This window comes from Hippopotamus amphibius, chromosome 4, assembly GCF_030028045.1.
Source record: "Hippopotamus amphibius kiboko isolate mHipAmp2 chromosome 4, mHipAmp2.hap2, whole genome shotgun sequence".
NCBI lineage: Eukaryota > Metazoa > Chordata > Mammalia > Artiodactyla > Hippopotamidae > Hippopotamus > Hippopotamus amphibius.
The window spans coordinates 182,837,525-182,858,528 of NC_080189.1; the positions used below are offsets into that span (position 1 = coordinate 182,837,525).

At 43.2% G+C, this 21,004-nt stretch overlaps 1 protein-coding gene across 2 annotated transcripts in view; it reads left to right on the forward strand.

The window, feature by feature from the left end:
- Window positions 1–21,004, forward strand: part of EML1 (EMAP like 1) — a 203,164-nt gene that overhangs the window by 161,819 nt on the left and 20,341 nt on the right. For both annotated transcript variants that reach the window (XM_057731976.1, XM_057731975.1), the window contains exons 12-18: window positions 1,639–1,773; window positions 2,571–2,670; window positions 4,468–4,622; window positions 13,025–13,150; window positions 13,422–13,553; window positions 16,088–16,155; window positions 18,810–18,898. In XM_057731976.1, the coding sequence (XP_057587959.1) occupies window positions 1,639–1,773; window positions 2,571–2,670; window positions 4,468–4,622; window positions 13,025–13,150; window positions 13,422–13,553; window positions 16,088–16,155; window positions 18,810–18,898 (805 nt within the window). The remainder of the gene's footprint in view (window positions 1–1,638; window positions 1,774–2,570; window positions 2,671–4,467; window positions 4,623–13,024; window positions 13,151–13,421; window positions 13,554–16,087; window positions 16,156–18,809; window positions 18,899–21,004) is intronic.

Sequence of the window (21,004 nt, forward strand, 5' to 3'; positions counted from 1 at the left end):
AGTTAGCAGGGTGAGGGTGGTGGAGTGGTACCCAAAGAGCCAGACCTCCTACTGGACTCTCGGCTTAGCCATCAAACCATCAGCAAAGTCCTGGGGATCAGAACCAGGAGGGACTCCCCCGGGAAACAGAGCAGCCAGGGCGGGCCCGGAGGGATGGAACTGAATAGAATCCAGGTTCCACCCTCCTGCACTGCCGGTGGGAATGTAGTTGGTACAGCCACTATGGAGAACAGTATGGAGGTTCCTTGAAAAACTAAAAACAGAACTATCGTATGACCCAGCAATCCCACTACTGGGCATATACCCTCAGAAAACCATCGTTCAAAAAGACACATGCACCCCAATGTTCACTGCAGCACTCTTTACAATAATCAGGACATGGAAGCAACCTAAATGCCCATCAACAGATGAATGGATAAAGAAGATGTGGCACATATATACAATGGAATATTACTCGGCCATAAAAAGGAATGAAGTTGAGTTAATTTGTAGTGAGGTGGATGGACCTAGAGTCTGTTGCACAGATTGAAATACGCCAGAAAGAGAGAAACAAATACCGTATGCTAACGCATATATATGGAATAAAAAAAAAAAAAACCCCAAAGTGATACTGATGAACCTAGTGGCAGGACAAGAATAAAGACACAGACATAGAGAATTGTCTTGAGGACATGGGGGGAACAGGAAGCAGGGATGAAGTGAGAGAGTAGCGTTGACATATATACACGACCAAATGTGAACTAGATGGCTAGTGGGAAGCTGCTGCATAACAGGGAGAGCAACTCGATGCTTGGTGATGACCTAGAGGGGTGGGATTAGGGAGGAGGGGAGGGAGGGAATATGGGGGTATATGTGTAAATACAGCCGATCCACTTTGTTGTACAGCGGAAACTGCACAACATTTTAAAGCAATTATACTCCAATTAAAAAAAAAATCCCAGTTCCGGGGCCCTTTCCATCACTAGATGGATGAGACCTGTGATTTTTTTTTTTTAATAAATTTATTTATTTATTTATTTATTGGCTGCATTGGGTCTTCATTGCTGCACACAGGCTTTCTTTAGTTGCTGCGAAGGGGAGCTGCTCTTCATTGTGGTGTGCAGGCTCCTCATGGTGGTGGCTTCCCTTGTTGTTGAGCACAGGCTGTAGGCGCGTGGGCTCCAGTAGTTGCAGCACATGGGCTCAATAGTTGTGGCACACGAGCTTAGTTGCTCTGCAGCATGTGGGATCTTCCCAGAGCAGAGCTCAAACCCGTGTCCCCTGCATTGGCACGCGGATTCTTACCCACTGCGCCACCTAGAAAGTCCCCAGACCTGCGATTCTTAACTCCCTGGCCGCTCCTTCAGCCAGAGCTCGCTGTGTGCCTGCTCTGTGCCGGTTCCTGTGAGTCCCGCACAGAAGGAGGACTTCCTGGCCCCATCCTCAGGGCTCAGTGCGATGGGGGAGACAGACAAGGAGGAGAGGTGTCAGCAGGCACAGACACACGTTTAGTGATTACAGGAGAGGCGTTCAGTGGGGAACACGTCAAGAGGCCTAGTGCTTACCTTGATGAGCTGTTTATTTGTGGTTCAGATTTTATTTATCTTCTTAAGTGTCTTAAGTGACTTGAGACATTTGACTGTCCTGTTCTGTGCCTAGTGTTCTAATGAAGCTGTATTTGCTGCGGATTTTCACCCCACGGACACCTGCATAATCGTCACCTGTGGAAAATCCCATCTCTACTTTTGGACACTCGAAGGAAGCTCCCTTATTAAGAAGCAAGGATTATTTGAGGTAAAGTGAAACTGCATCTGTCGTTCTATTTTTCACCGATGGTACTGGCAATCACCTAGCTTTTAAGGAAGCTTTGAGGCATCCCAGTCTTAGAATTTGTTTTAACTGGCAAATGTGGGAGTGTCATGATAAAGACTATCCCTGGAGACCCCTGACAGAGTTGGAGACCCCTCGTATCTCGTGGATAACACTGGTGATGCTGAGAAGGAAGAACCAACACAGGGAGAAGTGCCAGGAAAGGATGCCCAAGGGCCAGGGCCACCACCACAGCCTGCTGGTTGCAAAGAGTAAGGAAGAAGGTGCCCAGGAAACCACAGTGCAACTCTGTGGAGGGTGATGGGCAGTCTCTGTGCCATTTAGTCCAGCCATTAGGGGACCTCATGAGAGCACCAGAACCACACCCACTGCCCTGGGGGGCCTTTTGCCGCTGTGGCCCAGAGGCTGAGTTAGAGGACTGAGGACTGCTTTATCCTGGTGCCGGCCCATCCTTCAGGCCATAGTCATGGCAACATGGCCCCTTAACCCCTCCAACACCCTCCTCTGCTCGAACTGCCTGCAACCTTATAAGTACCAGAAATCTCTTTATTGTAGACCAGATAATCTCAGGGCATAATTTATGTAATGATGAATAAAAATGAAATGTACACAGTGTGGTAGCAGAAGCTGACACTGTCCAGCTTGAGGTGGCTGATTCTAGATGTTATTAATACAAACAAAAGGATGTCTTGATTTTATATATATATATATTCTTTTTAAAATATTTTATATATATATATTCTTTTTTAAACATTCTGCAGAAGCAAGAAAAGCCAAAGTTCGTCCTCTGTGTGACTTTTTCTGAGAATGGTGACACCATCACTGGAGATTCAAGTGGCAACATCCTGGTATGGGGAAAAGGTAACAAGTGATTGCTCCCAAAGCAGACATTTTGTGGTGATGTTAAGTAAGAATTGTCTGTTAATATCATTTCCAAGTTTGCTATTCGATTCCAAAGTACGTAGGTACATACATGCACGTGTACATGTGTGACTTGGAACCAAAAAACCAGGACAGAGGAAAATGAGACTAGTAAGCTGTGGACTTCTGTCGTTCTAAAAGGCTCTTTAAGCCCAAGACATTATAATGGAATTAATAGCTTTATTAGGAGATCTGATAACAACTTGTGATGATGAAGTCATCGAAGACTGTTTATTTAGCTCTACAGTATTTAACTTCTCGGGTGTACATAGCGCTTCGCAGACATTGATTGAATGCTAGTTGAGTCCAAGGCAGCGCTAGACACTGAGCGTACAGGTGATTCAGGTGGGCATCCTCGCCGTCAGCGGGCAGACAGCGTGGTAAGGAGGCCCCCTTACTCAGGAACATTCATTCAGTCAAGTTCAGCGAGCATTTATGAGTGCTTACCGTGTGCCGGAAAATGCACCATCCCTGTCCTCAAGGATCTTGGTGTTTGGGATGGGGGTGAAGGTGAAAACAGACCCATCCATGTAATCTCAAACTAACACAGTGACCTTTGTATGAGGGTGAGTCAAAAATTATCCACACTCCAGGTGTAGAGTTTGTTTTAAGTAACTTTTACGAAAGACAAATACATCATTTTTCGACATAATCTCCTTGCTTTTCAATACATTTTGTCCATCTGTCAACAAGCTTTCGTATTACCTCATTAAAAAATGTTTCAGGTTGAGTTGCAAGCCACAAATGCACCACTGTCTTCACTTCTTCATCAGAAATGAATCTTCGTCCTCTCAGGGCTGCTTTCAGGGAACCAAACAGGTGAAAGTCTGATGGAGCAAGATCAGGACTACAGGGAGGATGCTTTAACACCTCAAAACAATGTTTTTGCAGAGTGTCGACAGTATGGGCAGAAGTGTGCAGATGTGCACACCCTCAGACCACAAAAAATGAATCACTGCACGCTGCTCTTCTTTCATGCAGATCACAAGTAGGGCATCCATTTTTGCTCACACCACAGTTACAAATGAACTGATGCAACACGTTCACACCTGCACAGCAGTGATTGGGGGGACAGTAGCCTTGAACAGAAAGCGCTGATAAGACAGTGCTGCCAACAGAAGTTTTAATATAAGCGGAGTGCAGATAATTTTTGACTCTCTCTCATCCCTACTACTATCTCTACTATCCCTACTACTCTGGGTGCCATGGGCTCTACATATAGGTCAGTTCATTTCACCCTTTAAACAGTCCAGTGGGATAAGCAGTGGCCCCGTTACACCAAGAGGGAAACTGAGACAGAGCAGTTAAGTCACTTGTCCAGAGACACACAGCACAGCTCACTTCTCAGCCACGTGTAGTCCACCTGTACTCTTAGCACACTATGCTTCGTGTTAGCAAGTTTTCCTTAATTATTTTTTAAATTTGTTTTATTGAAGTATAGTTGATTTACAGTGTTGTGTCAGTTTCTGCTGTATAACCTGGAGATTCAGTTGTACGTATATATGTACATTCTTTTTCATGTTCTTTTCCATGCTGGTTTATCTCAGGATATTGAATACAGTTCTCTGTGCTGTACACTAGGATCTTGTTGTTTATCCATCCTCTGTATAATAGTGTGCGTCTGTTAACTTCAAACTGCCAATTCATCCCTCCCCGACAATATTGCTTTTTAAAACAAAAATGAAGTGAGATGGGCAGAGGTGAGCCCTTTGACGGTGGTTTTCTTGCTGTGTTTAGGTACGAATCGAATAAGCTACGCGGTTCAAGGGGCCCATGAGGGCGGTATTTTTGCACTTTGTATGTTGAGGGACGGCACGCTGGTGTCGGGAGGAGGGAAGGACCGGAAGCTTATTTCTTGGGATGGAAACTACCATAAACTTCATAAAACTGAGGTAAGACGGCAAGTCATACTATTGACATTCATTTTCAACCTTAAACTGTTATACTGACCAGTTTCCTAGTTAGTTCAAAATCTTTAGCTTATTGTTTTGAAAATTGTTTAGATAAAATTTTACTAAGTGGGGTAATGTATTAAAATCATGAAAGCAGTTTGTTTGAAGGGAATTAGCTTTATAAAATGTGAGGTCACATTTCACATCTAGAATAGTTTTATCATAGCCCCAATCTCACTCTTCCAAGGGACCATTATCCACATTTTGATTCATCATTAAAATACTTCTTCTCTTTTCACTTTACTTTGGAGACATTATCACTTTGAACTAGTATTTACTGAGTATCTCCTTTGTACCTGGCTGAGTGCCGACACCATCTCTAGAGCTCTGACTCCTTTTGCCATCTCTTTCACCTCTATTACCTGCTTAGCAGCGCTGGACGCCAATAGGAGCCAGAGGCAAGAAATTCAATACTCCTTCTACACACTCACTGTTTTCTCCCCCAGGCCCCGGGAAATTATGGGCAGACAGATGTCAAGGTCGGCATCAGTCCGAAGGTTGAGGGTCTTCTTCTCTAGCACAGCGTAGACACCTTGTAGAACTTTTTCAGCTTCTAAGTCCGGTGCACACGACACTTACATCAGAGAGTAGCATGGATGGCGTGGTGCTCTGGCAGTATGAGAATCTGGTTTTGCTGATTACTGCTCTTAATAAAGGAAGGCCTTCGTCTGAGCTTTGGAAATCACCTTCCTTTCATGGAGATGTGCTTTCATTGTGATAGAATTTTTTTTTTTTTTTTAAATTCCGGGTCTGTCAATACTTTTCTCCCCCCTTAGGTCTTTATTGGAGTATAATTGTTTTACAATATTGTGCAGTTTCCACTGTACAACAAAGTGAATCAGCTGTATGTACACATATATCCCCATATCCCCTCCCTCTTGAGCCTCCCTCCCCTCCTCCCTATCCCACCCCCTAGGTCATCACCAGTCATCGAGTTGATCTCCCTGTGCTATACAGCTGGGTGGCAATTTTTATAATAAGATTTGACCAACGTTTGATTGAACCCAACTTACATTATAATCATAACAAATACCCCGAAGTCGCATCTGGTTTTATAGAAGATACTCACCATTTTTAAGTGTCTGTAACTCCTCTTCATTAGCATGAATTGTTATCAACTTTTCTCATATCTGTGCTAACAAACCGCGCTGGAGGTAGAAAGTTTCTACGAGAACAGGCTGCTCTTGCTATCCCAGGACCGCAGAGCCTGGAGTCAACCCCAGGGTGTCACTGCAATTGTCTGTTCTTTTTATAAAGTGCAAGAACCTCTGTTTATTTTATCATAGCAAATTGTTCTTGGCGGGTGTGTTTTGAAATTGTTTTTATTAGCACTTAATCACATATATTTACCCACATGGGCAAGGGATTTCAAAACTAAATAAAGTTGCCGAAGAATGTATCATTTTAAGTTACAGTAAGTTTTTAGGAACTCTTATTATGGCATGTTACATATTCCTTTTTTTTGTTGTTGTTGGAATATAGTTGCTTTACACTGCTGTGTCAGTTTCTACTGTGTACAGCAAAGTGAATCAGCTATACGTATACATATATCCCCTTTTCTTGGATCATATTTTTTACTTTCTAAATTTTACCTGCTTCTGCTAGCAGAAGTCATAATGAGTAAAGAGTAAAGTATCCAGTAGTATTTCATATTTTTTCATTTTGTCAAGAAAGAATACTTTATTCTTTTGGGGGGTTTTTGTTTGCTTGTTTTTTGTTCTTTGTTGTTTTTTTTTAACAACCTTACTATTGCTGATTTTTTTAAGCTCTTTACTGAAATGTAATTGCTTTATACTGTTGTGCCAGTTTTTATTGTACAACAAAGTGAATCAGCTGTATTTATACATATATCCCCATATCCCCTCCCTCCCGTGACTCCTTTCCACCCTCCCTATCTCATCCCTCTAAGTCATCACCTGTCATCGAGTTGATCTCCCTGTGTTATGCAGCAACTTCCCACTAGCTATCTGTTTTACATTTGGTAGTGTATATATGTCAATGCTGCTCTCTCACTTCATCCCAGCTTCCCCTTCGCCCTGCCCCCCCACCCCATGTCCTCAAGTCTGTTCTCTACATCTGCATCTTTATTCTTGCCCTGTCACTGGGTTCATCAGTACCATTTTTTTTAGATTCCATACATATGAGTTAGCATATGGTATTTGTTTTTCTCTTTCTGCCATACTTCTCTCTGTATGACAGACTCTAGGTCCATCCACCTCACTACAAATAACTCAATTTCATTCCTTCTTATGGCCAAGTAATATTCCATTGTATATATGTGCCACATCTTCTTTATCCATTCATCTGTTGATGGGCATTTAGGTTGCTTCCGTGTCTTGGCTATTGTAAATAGTGATGCAGTGAACATTGTGGTACATGTTTCTTTTTGGATTATGGTTTTCTCAGGGTATGTGCCCAGGAGTGGGGTTTCTGAGTCATATGATAGTTCTATTTTTAGTTTTTTAAGTAACCTCCATACTGTTTTCCATATTGGCTGTGCCAATTTATATTCCCGCCAACAGTGCAGGAGGGTTCCCTTTTCTCTGCACCCTCTCCAGCATTTATTGTTTGAAGATTTTTTGATGATGGCCATTCTGACCAGTGTAAGGTGACACTTCATTGTGGCTTTGACTTGTATTTCTCTAATGATTAGTGATGTTGAGCATCTTTTCATGTGTTTGTTAGCCATCTGCATGTCTTCTTTGGAGAAATGTCTATTTAGATTTCCCTCCCATTTTTTAATTGGTTATTTGCTTTTTTGATATTAAGCTGCATGAGCTGCTTGTATATTTTGGAGATTAATCCTTTGTCACTTGCTTCGTTGGCAAATATTTTCTCCCATTCTGAGGGTTGTCTTCTTGTCTTGTTTATGGTTCCTTTTGCTGTGCAAAAGCTTTTAAGTTTCATTAGGTCCCATTTGTTTATTTTTTATTTTATTTCCATTATTCTAGGAGGTTGGTCAAAAAGGATCCTGCTTTGATTTATGTCATAGAGTGTCCTGCCTGTTTTCCTCTAAGAGTTTTGTGGTGTCTGGCCTTATATTTAGCTCTTTAATCCATTTTGAGTTTACTTTTGTGTATGGTGTTAGGAAGTGTTCTAATTTCATTCTTTTACATATAGCTGTCCAGTTTTCCTAGCACCACTTATTGAAGAGGCTGTCTTTTTTCCATTGTATATTCTTGCCTCCTTTGTCAAAGGTAAGGTGCCCATATGTGTTTGGGTTTATCTCTGAGCTCTCTATTCTGTCCCATTGATCTATATTTCTGTTTTCGTGCCAGCAGCATACTGTCTTTTTTTTTAATTAGTTAATTTATTTATTTTTATTTTTGGCTGCATGGGGTCTTCATTGCTGCGGGCAGGCTTTCTCTAGTTGCAGAGAGCAGGGGCTTTTCTTGTGGTGCGTAGGCTTCTCAGTGCAGTGGCTTCTCTTGTTGCAGAGCATGGGCTCCAGGTGCACAGGCTTCAGTAGTTGTGGAACATGGGCTCAGTAGTTGTGGCTCACAGGCTCTAGAGTGCAGGCTCAGCAGTTGTGGCACACGGGCTTAGTAGCTCCACGGCATGTGGAATCTTCCTGGACCAGGGATCAAACCCGTGTCCCCTACATTGGCAGGTGGATTCTTAACCACTGTGCCACCAGGGAAGCCCAGGACCATACTGCCTTGCTCACTGTAGCCTTGTAGTATAGTTTGAAGTCAGGAAGCCTGATTCCTCCAGCTCTGTCTTTCCTTCTCAAGATTGCTTTGGCTGTTCAGGGTCTTTTGTGTTTCCATGGAAATTGTAAAATTTCTTGTTCTAGTTCTGTGAAAAATGCCATTGGTAATTTGATAGAGATTGTGTTGAATCTGTAAATTGCTTTGGGTAGTATAGTCATTTTCACAATGTCTCTTCTTCCAATCCAAGAACATGGTATGGCCCTCCATCTGTTTGTATCATCTTTGATTTCTTTCATCAGTGTCTTATAGTTTCTGCATACAGGTCTTTTGCCTCCTTAGGCAGGTTTATTCCTAGGTATTTTATTCTTTTTGTTGCAATGGTAAATGGGAGAGTTTCCTTAATTTCTCTTTCTGCTCTTTTGTTGTTAGTGTATAGGAATACAAGAGATTTCTGTGCATTAATTTTGTATCCTGCTACTTTACTAAATTCATCGATTAGTGCTAGCAGTTTTCTGGTAGGATCTTTAGGGTTTTCTATGTATAATGTCATGTCATCTGCAAAGAGTGACAGTTTTACTTCTTCTTTTCCAATTTGGATTCCTTTTATTTCTTTTTCTTCTCTGATTGCTGTGGCTAAAACTTCCAAAACTGTGTTGAGTAATAATGGTGAGAGTGGGCACCCTTGTCTTGTTCCTGTTCTTAGAGGGAATTCTTTCAGTTTTTCCCCATTTAGAACGATGTTGGCTTTTGGTTTCTCATATATGGCTTTTATTATGTTGAGGTAATTTCCTTCTATGCCCATTTTCTGGAGAGTGTTTATCATAAATGGATGTTGAATTTTGTCAAAAGCTTTTTCTGCACCTATTGAGGTTATCATATGGTTTTTATTCTTCAATTTGTTAACATAATGTATCACATTGATTGATTTGCATATATTGAAGAATCCTTGCATCCCAGGGATAAACCCCACTTGATCATGATGTATGATCTTTTTAATGTGCTGTTGAATTCTGTTAGCTAGTATTTTGTTGAGGATTTTTGCATCTATATTCATCAGTGATATTGGCCTGTAATTTTCTTTTTTTGTGACATCTTTGCTTGGTTTTGGTACCAGGGTGATGGTGCCCTCGTAGAATGAGTTTGGGAGTGTTCCTCCTTCTGCTATATTTTGGAAGAGTTTGAGAAGGATAGGTTTTAGCTCTTCTCTAAATATTTAATAAAATTCACCTGTGAAGCCATCTGGCCCCAGGCTTTTGTTTGTTGGGAGATTTTTAATCACAGTCTCAATTTCCATACTTGTGATTGGTCTGTTCATATTTTCTATTTCTTCCTGGTTCAGTCTTGGAAGATTGTACTTTTCTAAGAATTTATCCATTTCTTCCAGGTTATCCAATTTATTGGCAGATAGTTGCTAGTAGTAGTCTCTCATGATCTTTTGTATTTCTGTGGTGTCCGTTGTTACTTCTTTTTCATTTCTAATTCTGTTGATTTGCGTCTTCTCCCTTTTCTCCCTAAGTCTGGCTAATGGTTTATCAATTTTGTTAATCTTCTCAAAGAACCAGCTTTTAGTTTTATTGATCTTTGCTTTTGTTTCCTTCATTTCTTTTTTGTTTATTTCTGATCTGATCTTTATGATTTCTTTCCGTCTGCTCACTTTGGGGGTTTTTTGTTCTTCTTTCTCTTGTTGTTTTAGGTGTAAGCTTAAGTTATTTATTTGAGATTTTTCTTGTTTCTTGAGGTAGGATTGTATTGCTATAAACTTCCCTCTTAGAACTGCTTTTGCTTTATCCCATAGGTTTTGGGTTGTTGTTTTCATTGTCATTTGTTTCTAGGTATTTTTTGATTTCCTCTTTGATTGCTTCAGTGGTTTCTTGGTTGTTTAATAATGTATTGTTTAGCCTCCATGTGTTTCTATTTTTTACAGTTTTTTTCCTGTAATTGATATCTAGTCTCATGGCAGAGAAGATGCTTGATACCATTTCAATTTTCTTGAATTTACCGAGGCTTGATTTGTGACCCAAGATGTGATCTATCCTAGAGAATGTTCTGTGTGTACTTGAGAAAAAAGTATATTCTATAGTTTTTGGATGGAATGTCCTATAAATATCAATTAAGTCGAGATGGTCTAATGTGTCATTAAAGCTTGTGTTTCCTTATTCATTTTCTGTTTGGATGATCTGTCCATTGGTGTAAGTGGGGTGTTCAAGTCTCCTACTATTATTGTGTTACTGTTGATTTCCCCTTTTATGGCTGTTAGCATTTGCCTTATGTATTGAGGTGCTCCTGTGTTGGGTGCGTAGATATTTACAATTGTTATATCTTCCTCCAGGATTGATCCCTTGATCATTGTGTAGTGTCCTTCCTTGTCTCTTGTAATAGTCTTTACTTTAAAGTCTAATTTGTCTGATATGAGTATTGCTACTCCAGCTTTCTTTTGACTTCCATTTGCATGGAATATCTTTTTTCCATCCCCTTACTTTCAGTCTGTATGTGTCCCTAGGTCTGAAGTGGGTTTCTTGTAGACAGCACACATAAGGGTCTTGATTTTGTATCCATTCAGCCAGTCTGTGTCTTTTGGTTGGTGCATTTAGTCCATTTACATTTAAGGTAATTATTGACATGTATGTTTCTATTACCATTTTCTTAATTGTTTTCTGTTTGTTTTTGCAGATCTTTTCCTTCTCTTGTGTTTCCTGCCTAGAGAAGTTCCTTTAGCAATCGTTGTAAGGCTGCTTTGGTGGTGCTGAATTCTCTTAACTTTTGCTTGTCTGTAAAGCTTTTGATTTCTCCATCGAATCTGAATGAGATTCTTTCTGGGTAGAGTGTTCTTGGCTGTAGGTTTTCCTCTTTCAAGACTTTAGCATTTGCCTTATGTATTGCTCCTATGTTGGGTACATAGATATTTACAGTTGTTATATCTTCCTGTATATATCCTGCCACTCCCTTCTGGCCTGCAGAGTGTCTGCAGAAAGATCAGCTGTTATCCTTATGGATTTTCCCTTATATGTTATTTGTTGCTTTTTTCTTGCTGCTTTTAATATCTTTCCTTTGTGTTTAATTTTCATTAGTTTGATTAATATATGCCTTGGTGTGTTTCTCCTTTGGTTTATTCTGAATGGGACTCTCTGTGCTTCTTGGACTTGATTTACTATTTCCTTTCCCACCTTAGGGAAGTTTTCCACTATAATCTCTTCACATATTTTCTCAGACCCTTTCTTTTTCTCTTTTTCTTCTGGAACACCTTTTTCTCTTTTTCTTCTGGATTCAAATATTGGTGTGCTTAATGTTGTCCCCAAGGTCTCTGAGACTGTCTTCCATTCTTTTTTTTCTTTTTTTCTTTTTCCTGCTCTGTGGCAGTTATTTCCACCGTTCTATCTTCCAACTCACTTATTAGTTCTTCTGCCTCAGTTATTCTGCTGTTTATACCATCTAGAGTATTTTTAATTTCAGTTATTGTGTTGTTCATTACTGTTTGTTTGCTCTTTAGTTCTTCTACATCCTTATTAAATGTTTCTTGTATTTTCTTTATTTTGTTTTCAAGATTTTGGGTCTTCTTTACTATCATTACTCTGAATTCTTTTTCAGGCAATTTGTCTATTTCCTCTTCATTTATTTGGTCTTGCGGGTTTTTATCTTGCTTCTTTGCCTGCAAGCTGTTTCTTTGTTTTCTTATTTTGTCTAATTTATAGTATCTGCTCTCTCCTTTCCCTATGCTGCCTAGTAGTAATTCCTCTTGTTTCTGTTCTCTGCCCGCTGTGGTGGGGTTGGTTGAGTATCTTGAGTAGGCTTCCTGATGGAAGGTTCTGGTGCCTGCTTTCTGGTGTGTGGATCTGAGTCTTTTCCCTCTGATGAGCAGGGCCTTGTAAGGTGGTGTGTTTTAGGGTATCTGTGAGCTTCATATGGCTTTAGGTAGTCTGTGTGCTGATGGGTGGATTTATGTTCCTGTTTTGTTTGTAGTTTGGTGTGAGGTATCCAGCACTGGCATTTGTAGGCAGTTGGGTGTAGCTGGGTCTTAGACTCTGATAGAGGCCTCCGTGAGAATTCTCTGCAGTTGATCTTCCCTGTGGCTGAGGATTCTCTAGTGGTCTAGCATCCTTGACTCGGGGCTCCCTCCCCAGAGCCTCCAACTGGACTTCTGGTCAAGGAATCCAGACTCCAGAGGTCTCTCGTCCTGGCCGTAAAGGCGATTAAAAAAGACTATTCAAGCCCCAGACTAATGTTGCAGTCCTTCCTGGTGCCCAAGGGCTTCTGCTAGCATTCATCCAGTTTTCTGTGGGAATTATTGCATCTTTTGATGTATTCCTGATGCATCTTCAGCGGTGGCTTCCGAACCCCTTCGCTGTAAACAAGCAAACAGCTCGCTGCCTTCCCGAGTGAGCGAATGCAGATTTTTAACCGTGGCAGTTTCTTTTTCCTTTGTGCTTAGTCTGGTATCACTCGCTCGTAGGCTGCTGTGTGAAGACGTATCATGCTCAGCACCCGAGACCCTGATTTTTTTAAGGTATATGAAATGTTTGGAATTTATACATGAGATGTGGAGTTTGGATCATTCACTCAAGTACTTTCTCTCTCTCCATATTACAGGTGTGTGTGTATGTCGTTGTGATAGGAGCTACCATCATGATAAATACAAGTACTTTGAATGATGGAGCTAAGAATTTAATGACATTTGAAATCTTTTCAATGCAGATTCCAGAACAGTTCGGTCCCATACGGACAGTGGCCGAGGGGAAAGGTGATGTGATCTTGATAGGCACGACCAGAAACTTTGTTCTACAGGGCACACTGGCCGGAGACTTCACACCCATCACTCAGGTACTCGCCAGTTCAGAAGCCCACCAATTACATGCTCATAGCCCACTATTACACGTTCATTCTGTGTAATAGAACGTAAGAGAGCGTTACGAGGAAGAGATTCTTCCTGTGTTTTATACTAACATCACCTTCCTCGGCTTCAGCTAGGAAGGAAGAAAAACAGATGGGAACAACCAGAGTGTGTAATAAGCCGTGGTTCATGGTCCTGCAGGGCTCCTGGGTGTTGGTTGTAGTATTTCAGAGAGCTTCCATTTGTCTCGCTTCTTTGTAGGGTCACACCGATGAACTCTGGGGACTGGCCATCCATGCCTCAAAACCTCAGTTCTTGACCTGTGGGCATGACAGGCATGCCACCCTCTGGGACGCTGTTGGTCACCGGCCCATCTGGGACAAAATAATAGAGGTAGACATGCATGTTATATTCCATCTTTCTTATAAAAATTCATCTGGAACGTGTCAGTTTATTATTTATTTTGCATGAGATTAATAGCGATATAAAATTGTCCCAAATCAAATGTCACTTACTTTATCTCCTTCAAGTTGCATTCCTTTAAACATTGCCTCGAATGGTCTCATTCACGTAATTCTGAAGTTTGCTATTGTATTTTTGGACAGCAAGTCAGCCTTTCTGAGTTCGTTGCTGGGTTTCCTGAGTGTAGTCTCTTCTGGCTTAAAGGCTGAAAAACCCGTATTATGAGCCTGCATTCTATTTACAGAGTCCCTCTTGAATAAGAATTTATCATCTGTTCTAACAGCCTACAGTTTAATTTACCTCTGCAATTTGAGTTTGATGATAAAGGTAAAGTTTAGTTTCAAAGTCAGCATGTCTGTGACCTTTGCAAAAGGAACTCCAGTTGTACATCAGAGTGCTGAAGTCTCCTTTCCCCACATGCCACGCAGCGGTGTCTGCATTTATCAAGCACTGTTGGCATACCAAGCATTGTACGTGTATTATCCTTAATCCTTGCAGCAGCCCTGCAGGTCGAAGTTTTTTACCCTGGTTTTATTGATCAGGAAATTGAAGCTTAGATAAGTCAAATTGCTCAGCAAGGTCACTGAATCTGTGATGGAGCCAGTGTTCACATCGTACGCAGTCTGGCTCCCAAAGCCAGGCTCTTCCACCACATTATACTGTAATGAGTCAGAAGCGCCTCCCATGTGGCTTGCACCGTTAATGACACATACAGCCCCAGGTCAGGGGTCTCCCCTCTGTAGACCCCACACATCCTCCGTTCAGCCCCTGCAGAGGTGCTGGCATTTCCCTGTGTGCTGGGTCCATGTTTCAGCCCTCCTGCCCTTTGCTTTTGGAGAGCGTCTGCGAGAGGCTGGAGCTGGCTTGTCACTGGAGGAGCTAAGCACTGAGATGACGGGGCCTGGGGGTGACACCGCCACCTGAGGGAAGAGCGGGAGTGGCCTGGGTGGCAGGGAATGGCTACAGGAAGCGGTGTCCCATGTTGTCACTGTCCCCTGGTGGGGGCTCGGAGGACCAGGTGGGATGGGGAATACATGGGGGTTGGCACAGAGCTGGCAGCCACCGATGCAGCAGGGACAGCGGTGGTCCAGGAGGGCAGCCTTCCCTGCGGCCTCAGTCCACATGGAAGCCTGGCTGAATGCAATGCCAGTGACTCCATCACCAGCCTGGCATCAGGGCACGGACGCCAAACTGGATGCCTAAAAGATATGCAGTTCAGTCCCAGCTCCTTCAGCCACTGGCCACTAGACAGAAACACTGAAGTATCTTCATCTCAAAAATGTTATGAGCCTCAAATGACCTACAAAGTAAAGCTTCACGTGCATGTGATTTCTCTCTGTGCATCAGTGGTGGCCCTGAGCTTAATCACAGCTCCTGCTTTGGGAAAGCATCACAGTAATGTAATCAATCCCCAAAGAGTTTCTTTCTGCGCTCTCTCTCTCTTTTTCCGGTTTATCCAGTGGTATCTCAGTGCCTCCTTCCGTTCCCATTTCCAGTGCTACTGTTTTCTTGGTCTTCCTGTGATTAATCTCTTCCCACTTCAATTCATCCTGAGCACTCCTACCAAGTGATCTAAAACACACATTCAATCATGTCACTCTTTTTGGTGAAAGAAAAAGCCATTCTTACTGTGTTTTTTCTAGTGGTCTCAGTCCTTGACACGGCAGTGCACCCCACATTGCTGGTATCATCCATATGATTTCCTGTTCCCCACCCCGTACCTTCTGCATTGTAAACCCACAGACTCCACCTGCCATCCTTAAAATATGCCCCAAATTGTGTTGCTTCTACCTCCTTGATCATATTGTTGTCTCCTTAACACCTGAACCAAAGAAAATATTGTGTCCGCATCCGCCTTCACCCGTGGTGATTCTTCCTGTATTGGAAGGCCTGAGTCAAAGGCGCCCAGCACCAGGACGCCTCGGCCCAGCTTCCCCATCTGACGTCACCTAGCGCTCCCTCTCCAGCTCGTTTTACCTCTCATAAGTCGTGTTCCACCTTGTTAGTAACAAACATGCACGTGTCCCACTAGAGCCACACCGGGAATGTACCCGACTCATCTAGATCCGTCTAGGGTTGCCGTGGTGTCTTGCATGCAGTGGAGGGCGCTCATGCAGTACTGACCTGACGCATTGGGTGCAGGGGTCGTGTTTCCAGACAGACGGAGCAGGGGCCTCCCATTCGAATGGGGATCAGCCAAAGGGGCTTCCAGGACGGGGAGGAAGAGCGCGTCTTTGTTGATATGAAAGGATATAAGACAGAAAGAGGAAAATTATAGGATAAGAATTTAGTATTATCGAGACATGACCTTCATTAAAGTAGGAACACATTTTCCTCTCTGGAGAGAAAAGAGATTTTTTAAATGGGACCACGTAGCCGTAAGGGATTAGAGCTGTGCTTGTGTGTATTTTACGTGATCGCGCTGTGTCTGGCCATCAATTTACACTTCCTTTACAATGTTTTAGGATCCAGCTCAGTCTTCTGGTTTTCATCCTTCAGGGTCGGTGGTTGCTGTCGGAACACTGACCGGGAGGTAAGTGCGGGCGGGCGTGGCTCGTGCTCTCAGAGTTCACGGGAAAGAGGCTTGTGGTGTGTGTTTCCCCCGCAGCAGGCCCTGGGTAGCTCTTGGCTGCCTCTCTCAGCTCCTAGTGACTGACCAGGTACTAAGTCAGAACTCGAAAGTGAAACCTGAGACAGTGTCCTTCACATTTTGGACCTTGGGAAGCCCGAGGGGAGCTGTGGACCCCTCTCCCAGGAGAGGCCCCACTTCCACACACAGAGGATTGTGGGGCTCCTCAACTTTGGAACGGGGATTTCAAAGCACTGCAGAGTTTTAAATGCTTCTTCTTGCTGCCCATTCAAAATTTTGGAAACTGCCCAGATCCTGAGCCTCACGTGAGACTCAGCGAACACTTACTTGCCAAGTGCCTCCAATATGCCAGGCTCTAGACCTGCGCCTGAATCCTGGCTTCACCACTTAGCTGCAGAGTGTCTTGGAGCCAGTTAAGTGACCTCTCTGAGTTTGTTTCTTCCTCTGTAAATTGTGACAATACATTTTCCTGGCCACACACTGGCAATTGAAGGAGCAATATATGAAGCAGCTCCCGGGGTTTCCTGGCTGGCGATTGTCGTTTTATAAGATTTGATTGTACTGTTATATCGTTTGTCATCCCATCTGCACTTATTATAGCTTATTTCACATACTGTTGGTGATTTCCTCCTCGCTGAAGAGCCTACCACTTATGGAGAGGGAAGTAGGGAGGGGCAACATGGGGTAGGGGTGTAAGAGGTACAAACTATTAGGTATAAAGTAAGCTACAAGGATATATTGTACACCATGGGGGGTAGTATAGCCAGTACTTTATAACTATAAGTGGAGTGGAAGCTTTAAAAATTACGAATCACTGTATTGTACACTTGTAACTTGTATAATATGTACAGCAACTATACTTCAAAAAAAAAGCAACCACTTAAATTCTGTTGTTAGGACTATAGAGTTATGTATAAAGAAAGAGTAGCCACTTGTAAATCATAGGTGGCAACGTCTTAAGAGTTGGGCACATTGTATCCAACAGAGTTCTTCATAAACATGTTTGTGTGCCTGCACCGCATGCGCGTGCACACACACACACATACACACACACACATTCCTTTGACCTCTGTTAGAGGTGCCTGAGTCCTCCAACTCAGCCGGCTCTGATGGACGGTGCAGCCAGTTACTGCTGTCAGCTGCGTGCTGACTCTGTGTGGCAGGACAGGGTACGGGCAATGCCCGCTGCTGAGAATCACAGACGGTGTCCTGTGGGTGGAAGACAGATGCAACATGTAACCTAATCCTTCCCCTCCGGTGATGCCTCCCCCACCTCTGGTCCTGGTACCAGGGCTAGCTCTCCATGGGGCAGCTTAACACGATGTTTCGAAGGCATAGCTCAGTCTGCCCAGTCTCTCTGCCTCTTCCATTCTGACCACTGTTAGAGGTGAATAGTACACATTAAAGGTAACTGGTTGTTAAAGATGCAAGGAAGCAAAGCTGAGAAGCCAAATCCAGATGTCAGGGGTTAGCGAGTCCCACTAGGTGGTGCTGGTTAGGGCCCCGAGTGGACAGCAACGCTGCCTCAGTGGACATGCCGATGGGTGGATGTCATCACGGTTTGGAACGGCAGCAGCGGGGGGCCCACATTCCTTTTCAACCCGAAAACACTGTGGTCCCCCTTGCTGCCACCACTTGAGAACATAAGGGCAGAGAGTTCAGACTTTCCACCATTTAACGAACATTGACCCAGTACTGTGTCCGAATTAGAGGATTCAGAGCACTTCCGTGTCCGTTATCATTTGATTGCTTGGACACTGGGCCTGCAAAGTCATTCTGGGCCTTTAGCCCCATTTTACAGTTGAGGAAACTGAGCCCAGAGGTTAAATTCAAAGACCAGTCCTCCAACCGATGGGAACATACTGTATAACACAGGGAACTCTACCTAATGCCCTGTGGTGACCTAAATGGGAGGGGAGTCCAAAAGGGAGGGGATATCTATATGTGTGTGGCTGATTCATGTTGTTGTGCCGTGGAGGCTAACACAGCATTGTAAAGCAACCATACTCCAATATAAGGTCGTAAAACAAAACAAAACAAAACAAAACAAAGACCAGTCCTGTCCTCACCTTTCTGCCATTCTCTGGGTCGTTTCTTTCACCTGGCTGGTTGCACACCAGCATCACAGAAGGTCAGATGCTGGCCCAGCCCTCCTGGCATCATCACCAGAGGTTGTCCCGGCCACATCCTCCTGGACCCATCCTGCCTCGCCCTGGGCCAGATCTCTGGGTGAGCTCGTGCAGTGGCCCCTTTGCTGCTTCCTCTGGCCACAGGCCAGGGGTAGGTGTTGGTCCATCTTCCCTGCCCAGGGCTTTCTCTCCTTTCATGTGTACGTGACAAAACTCAAACACTGAGGAACCCTGCCATCAGTGATGAATCGTTTCCCATGGTAGCCAGTATGCTTTCTTTAGGAAATGTTCATATGTAAGAAATTTTCTTTAAATAAAAGCTGGGAATAAGCATTCTTGTTAAGCAGATACAGAGCATTTTTAAGCTCTTGTGTTAATAGTTTTTAATAGCCTTGCTGTGATTGTAATAGTCTTACTTCATTTTCTCACTAAACAACTAATTTGTACTTTTCCTCATGTTTACAACAGGTGGTTTGTGTTTGACACAGAGACGAAAGACTTGGTCACTGTCCACACGGATGGAAATGAACAGCTGTCTGTAATGCGTTACTCCCCAGGTTAGAACACGACCTGTTCACTGTAAAACTCCAACAGATTGATGAAGTTGTGTGTAGATGTCTTTTATATATATATATAAATATAAATTTTTATTTACTTATTTTTATTGGCTGTGTTGGGTCTTCGTTGCTGCGCGTGGGCTTTCTGTAGTTGCAGAGAGCAGAGGCTACTCTTCGTTGTGGTGCACGGGCTTCTTATTGTGGTGGCTTCTCTTGTTGCAGAGCATGGGCTCTAGGCACACGGGCTTCAGTACTTGTGGCTCGCGGGCTCTAGAGCACAGGCTCAGTAGCTGTGGCACACAGGTTTAGTTGCTCCGCAGCATGTGGGATCTTTCCGGACCAGGGCTCAAACCTGTGTCCCCTGCTTTAGCAGGCAGATTCTTAACCACTGCACCACCAGGGAAGCCCTGTGTGTAGATGTCTTTAAAGAGAAGCATTCACAAGCCCCCTCAAGACCAATATTTAAACTATATCTGCATATAGTTGTGGCACATAGGGGTTCTCAGCCTCCCTCCCTTGGGTCACCATGAGTGTGTGTTTTGTTTGTTTGTTTTCAGCATGTCAAAAAGAACCTTTATTCCATTGTTAATAGCCTCTCATGCACTCATGCTTTCTTGCCAGGTAGCTTTCGAGCAGGTTGCTTGTGTGTTTTTTAACTTTTTATTATGGAAAATTTCAAACATGGACAAAATTAGACAGAATAGCGTAATGAACCCCCATGTACCCATCACCCAGCTTCAGCAGTTACCCATCGACTTTGTTCATCTGTTGCCCCACTCACTGTCCCCTCCCATGTGGTTTCTGAAGCCCTTCCCAGACGTCTCATCCTTTCCTCTGTTAACATTAATATATAGAGAAGTCTGAAAAAGATGAGGACTCTTTTTTAACAGCTTCATTGAGGTATAATCTACACACAACAGATGACCCTTTATGAATGTACAGTTCAGTGATTCTTAGCACATTTGCCAAGTTGGGCGACCACCTCCACCATCCAGTTTTAGAACCTTCCCATCACCTCCAAAATCTCCCTCCCTTCCCACTGGTAATTAACCTCCACTCCCACCCCCAGCCCTCGGCAACCACTGATCTGCTGTCCTGTCTCCATAAATGGCCTTTTCTGGACTTTTCATATCAGTGGAGTCATACAGCACATAGCCTGTTGCATCTGGCTTCTTTTACTTAGAATAACATTTGTGAGATTATTCATGTTATTGTATGTGTATCAGTCGTTTTTTTCCTTTTTAATTGCTGGATAGTATCCCATTTTACGGATGTGTCATGTTTGGTTTATCCATTCATCAGTTAAGGGATATTGGGATTGTTTCTGTGTTTTGGCTGTTATGAATAATGCTGCTAGGAGCGTTGATCACATGTCCATTTTGGTTGGTGGGTTTTTTTTCTTTTTGGCCACACTGCACAACTTGCGGGATCTTTACTCCCGTCAGGGATCGAACCTGCACCCTCAGCAGTGACATCGCGGAGTCCTAACTGCTGGACCACCAGGGAAGTCCCCATATGTCCATTTTGTACTCATAAGTCTCTTTTACTCGACAGACGCTCTCTCTCTCTCTCTCTTTCTCACACACACACCCCTCGATTGCAGTTTATTTGTTGAAGAAGCTGGCTCATTTTCCCCAGAGCATTTTCCACACTATGGATTTTTCTGAGTGCATCTCTGTGATATCCGTCTGTCCCTCATGTTTCCTGTAATGTAATTTGGGGTCTAGATCCTCTTCTGGCTCTGTGTGTACTAGTCTCTCCCTCCTACAGGAGACACGTGAGGTCTGCTTGCCTTGCTTTCCACGCCATTAGAGCTGTCGCTGCCCAACACTTAGACCCACAAGGGGAGGCAGATGACTGGTGTTTCTATTTTAGCCTGTCTTCATTTATCAGACATAATACTTCTCTAAAGAGAAACTTCCCTTCATCTACTTTTTGTTACCCAAATAGTGTACTATTTTGTTACCCATCATATGGTAGAGTTCATATGGGAAAGTCAAGATAAATGTGTGGTTTCTTTCACTTTTTTTACCAGTTTCCAAGATAATGAGTTTGTTCTCTGCTCTCTTTAACAATGATCAGTTGGTGGTGGTGGTGGTTTTGGTT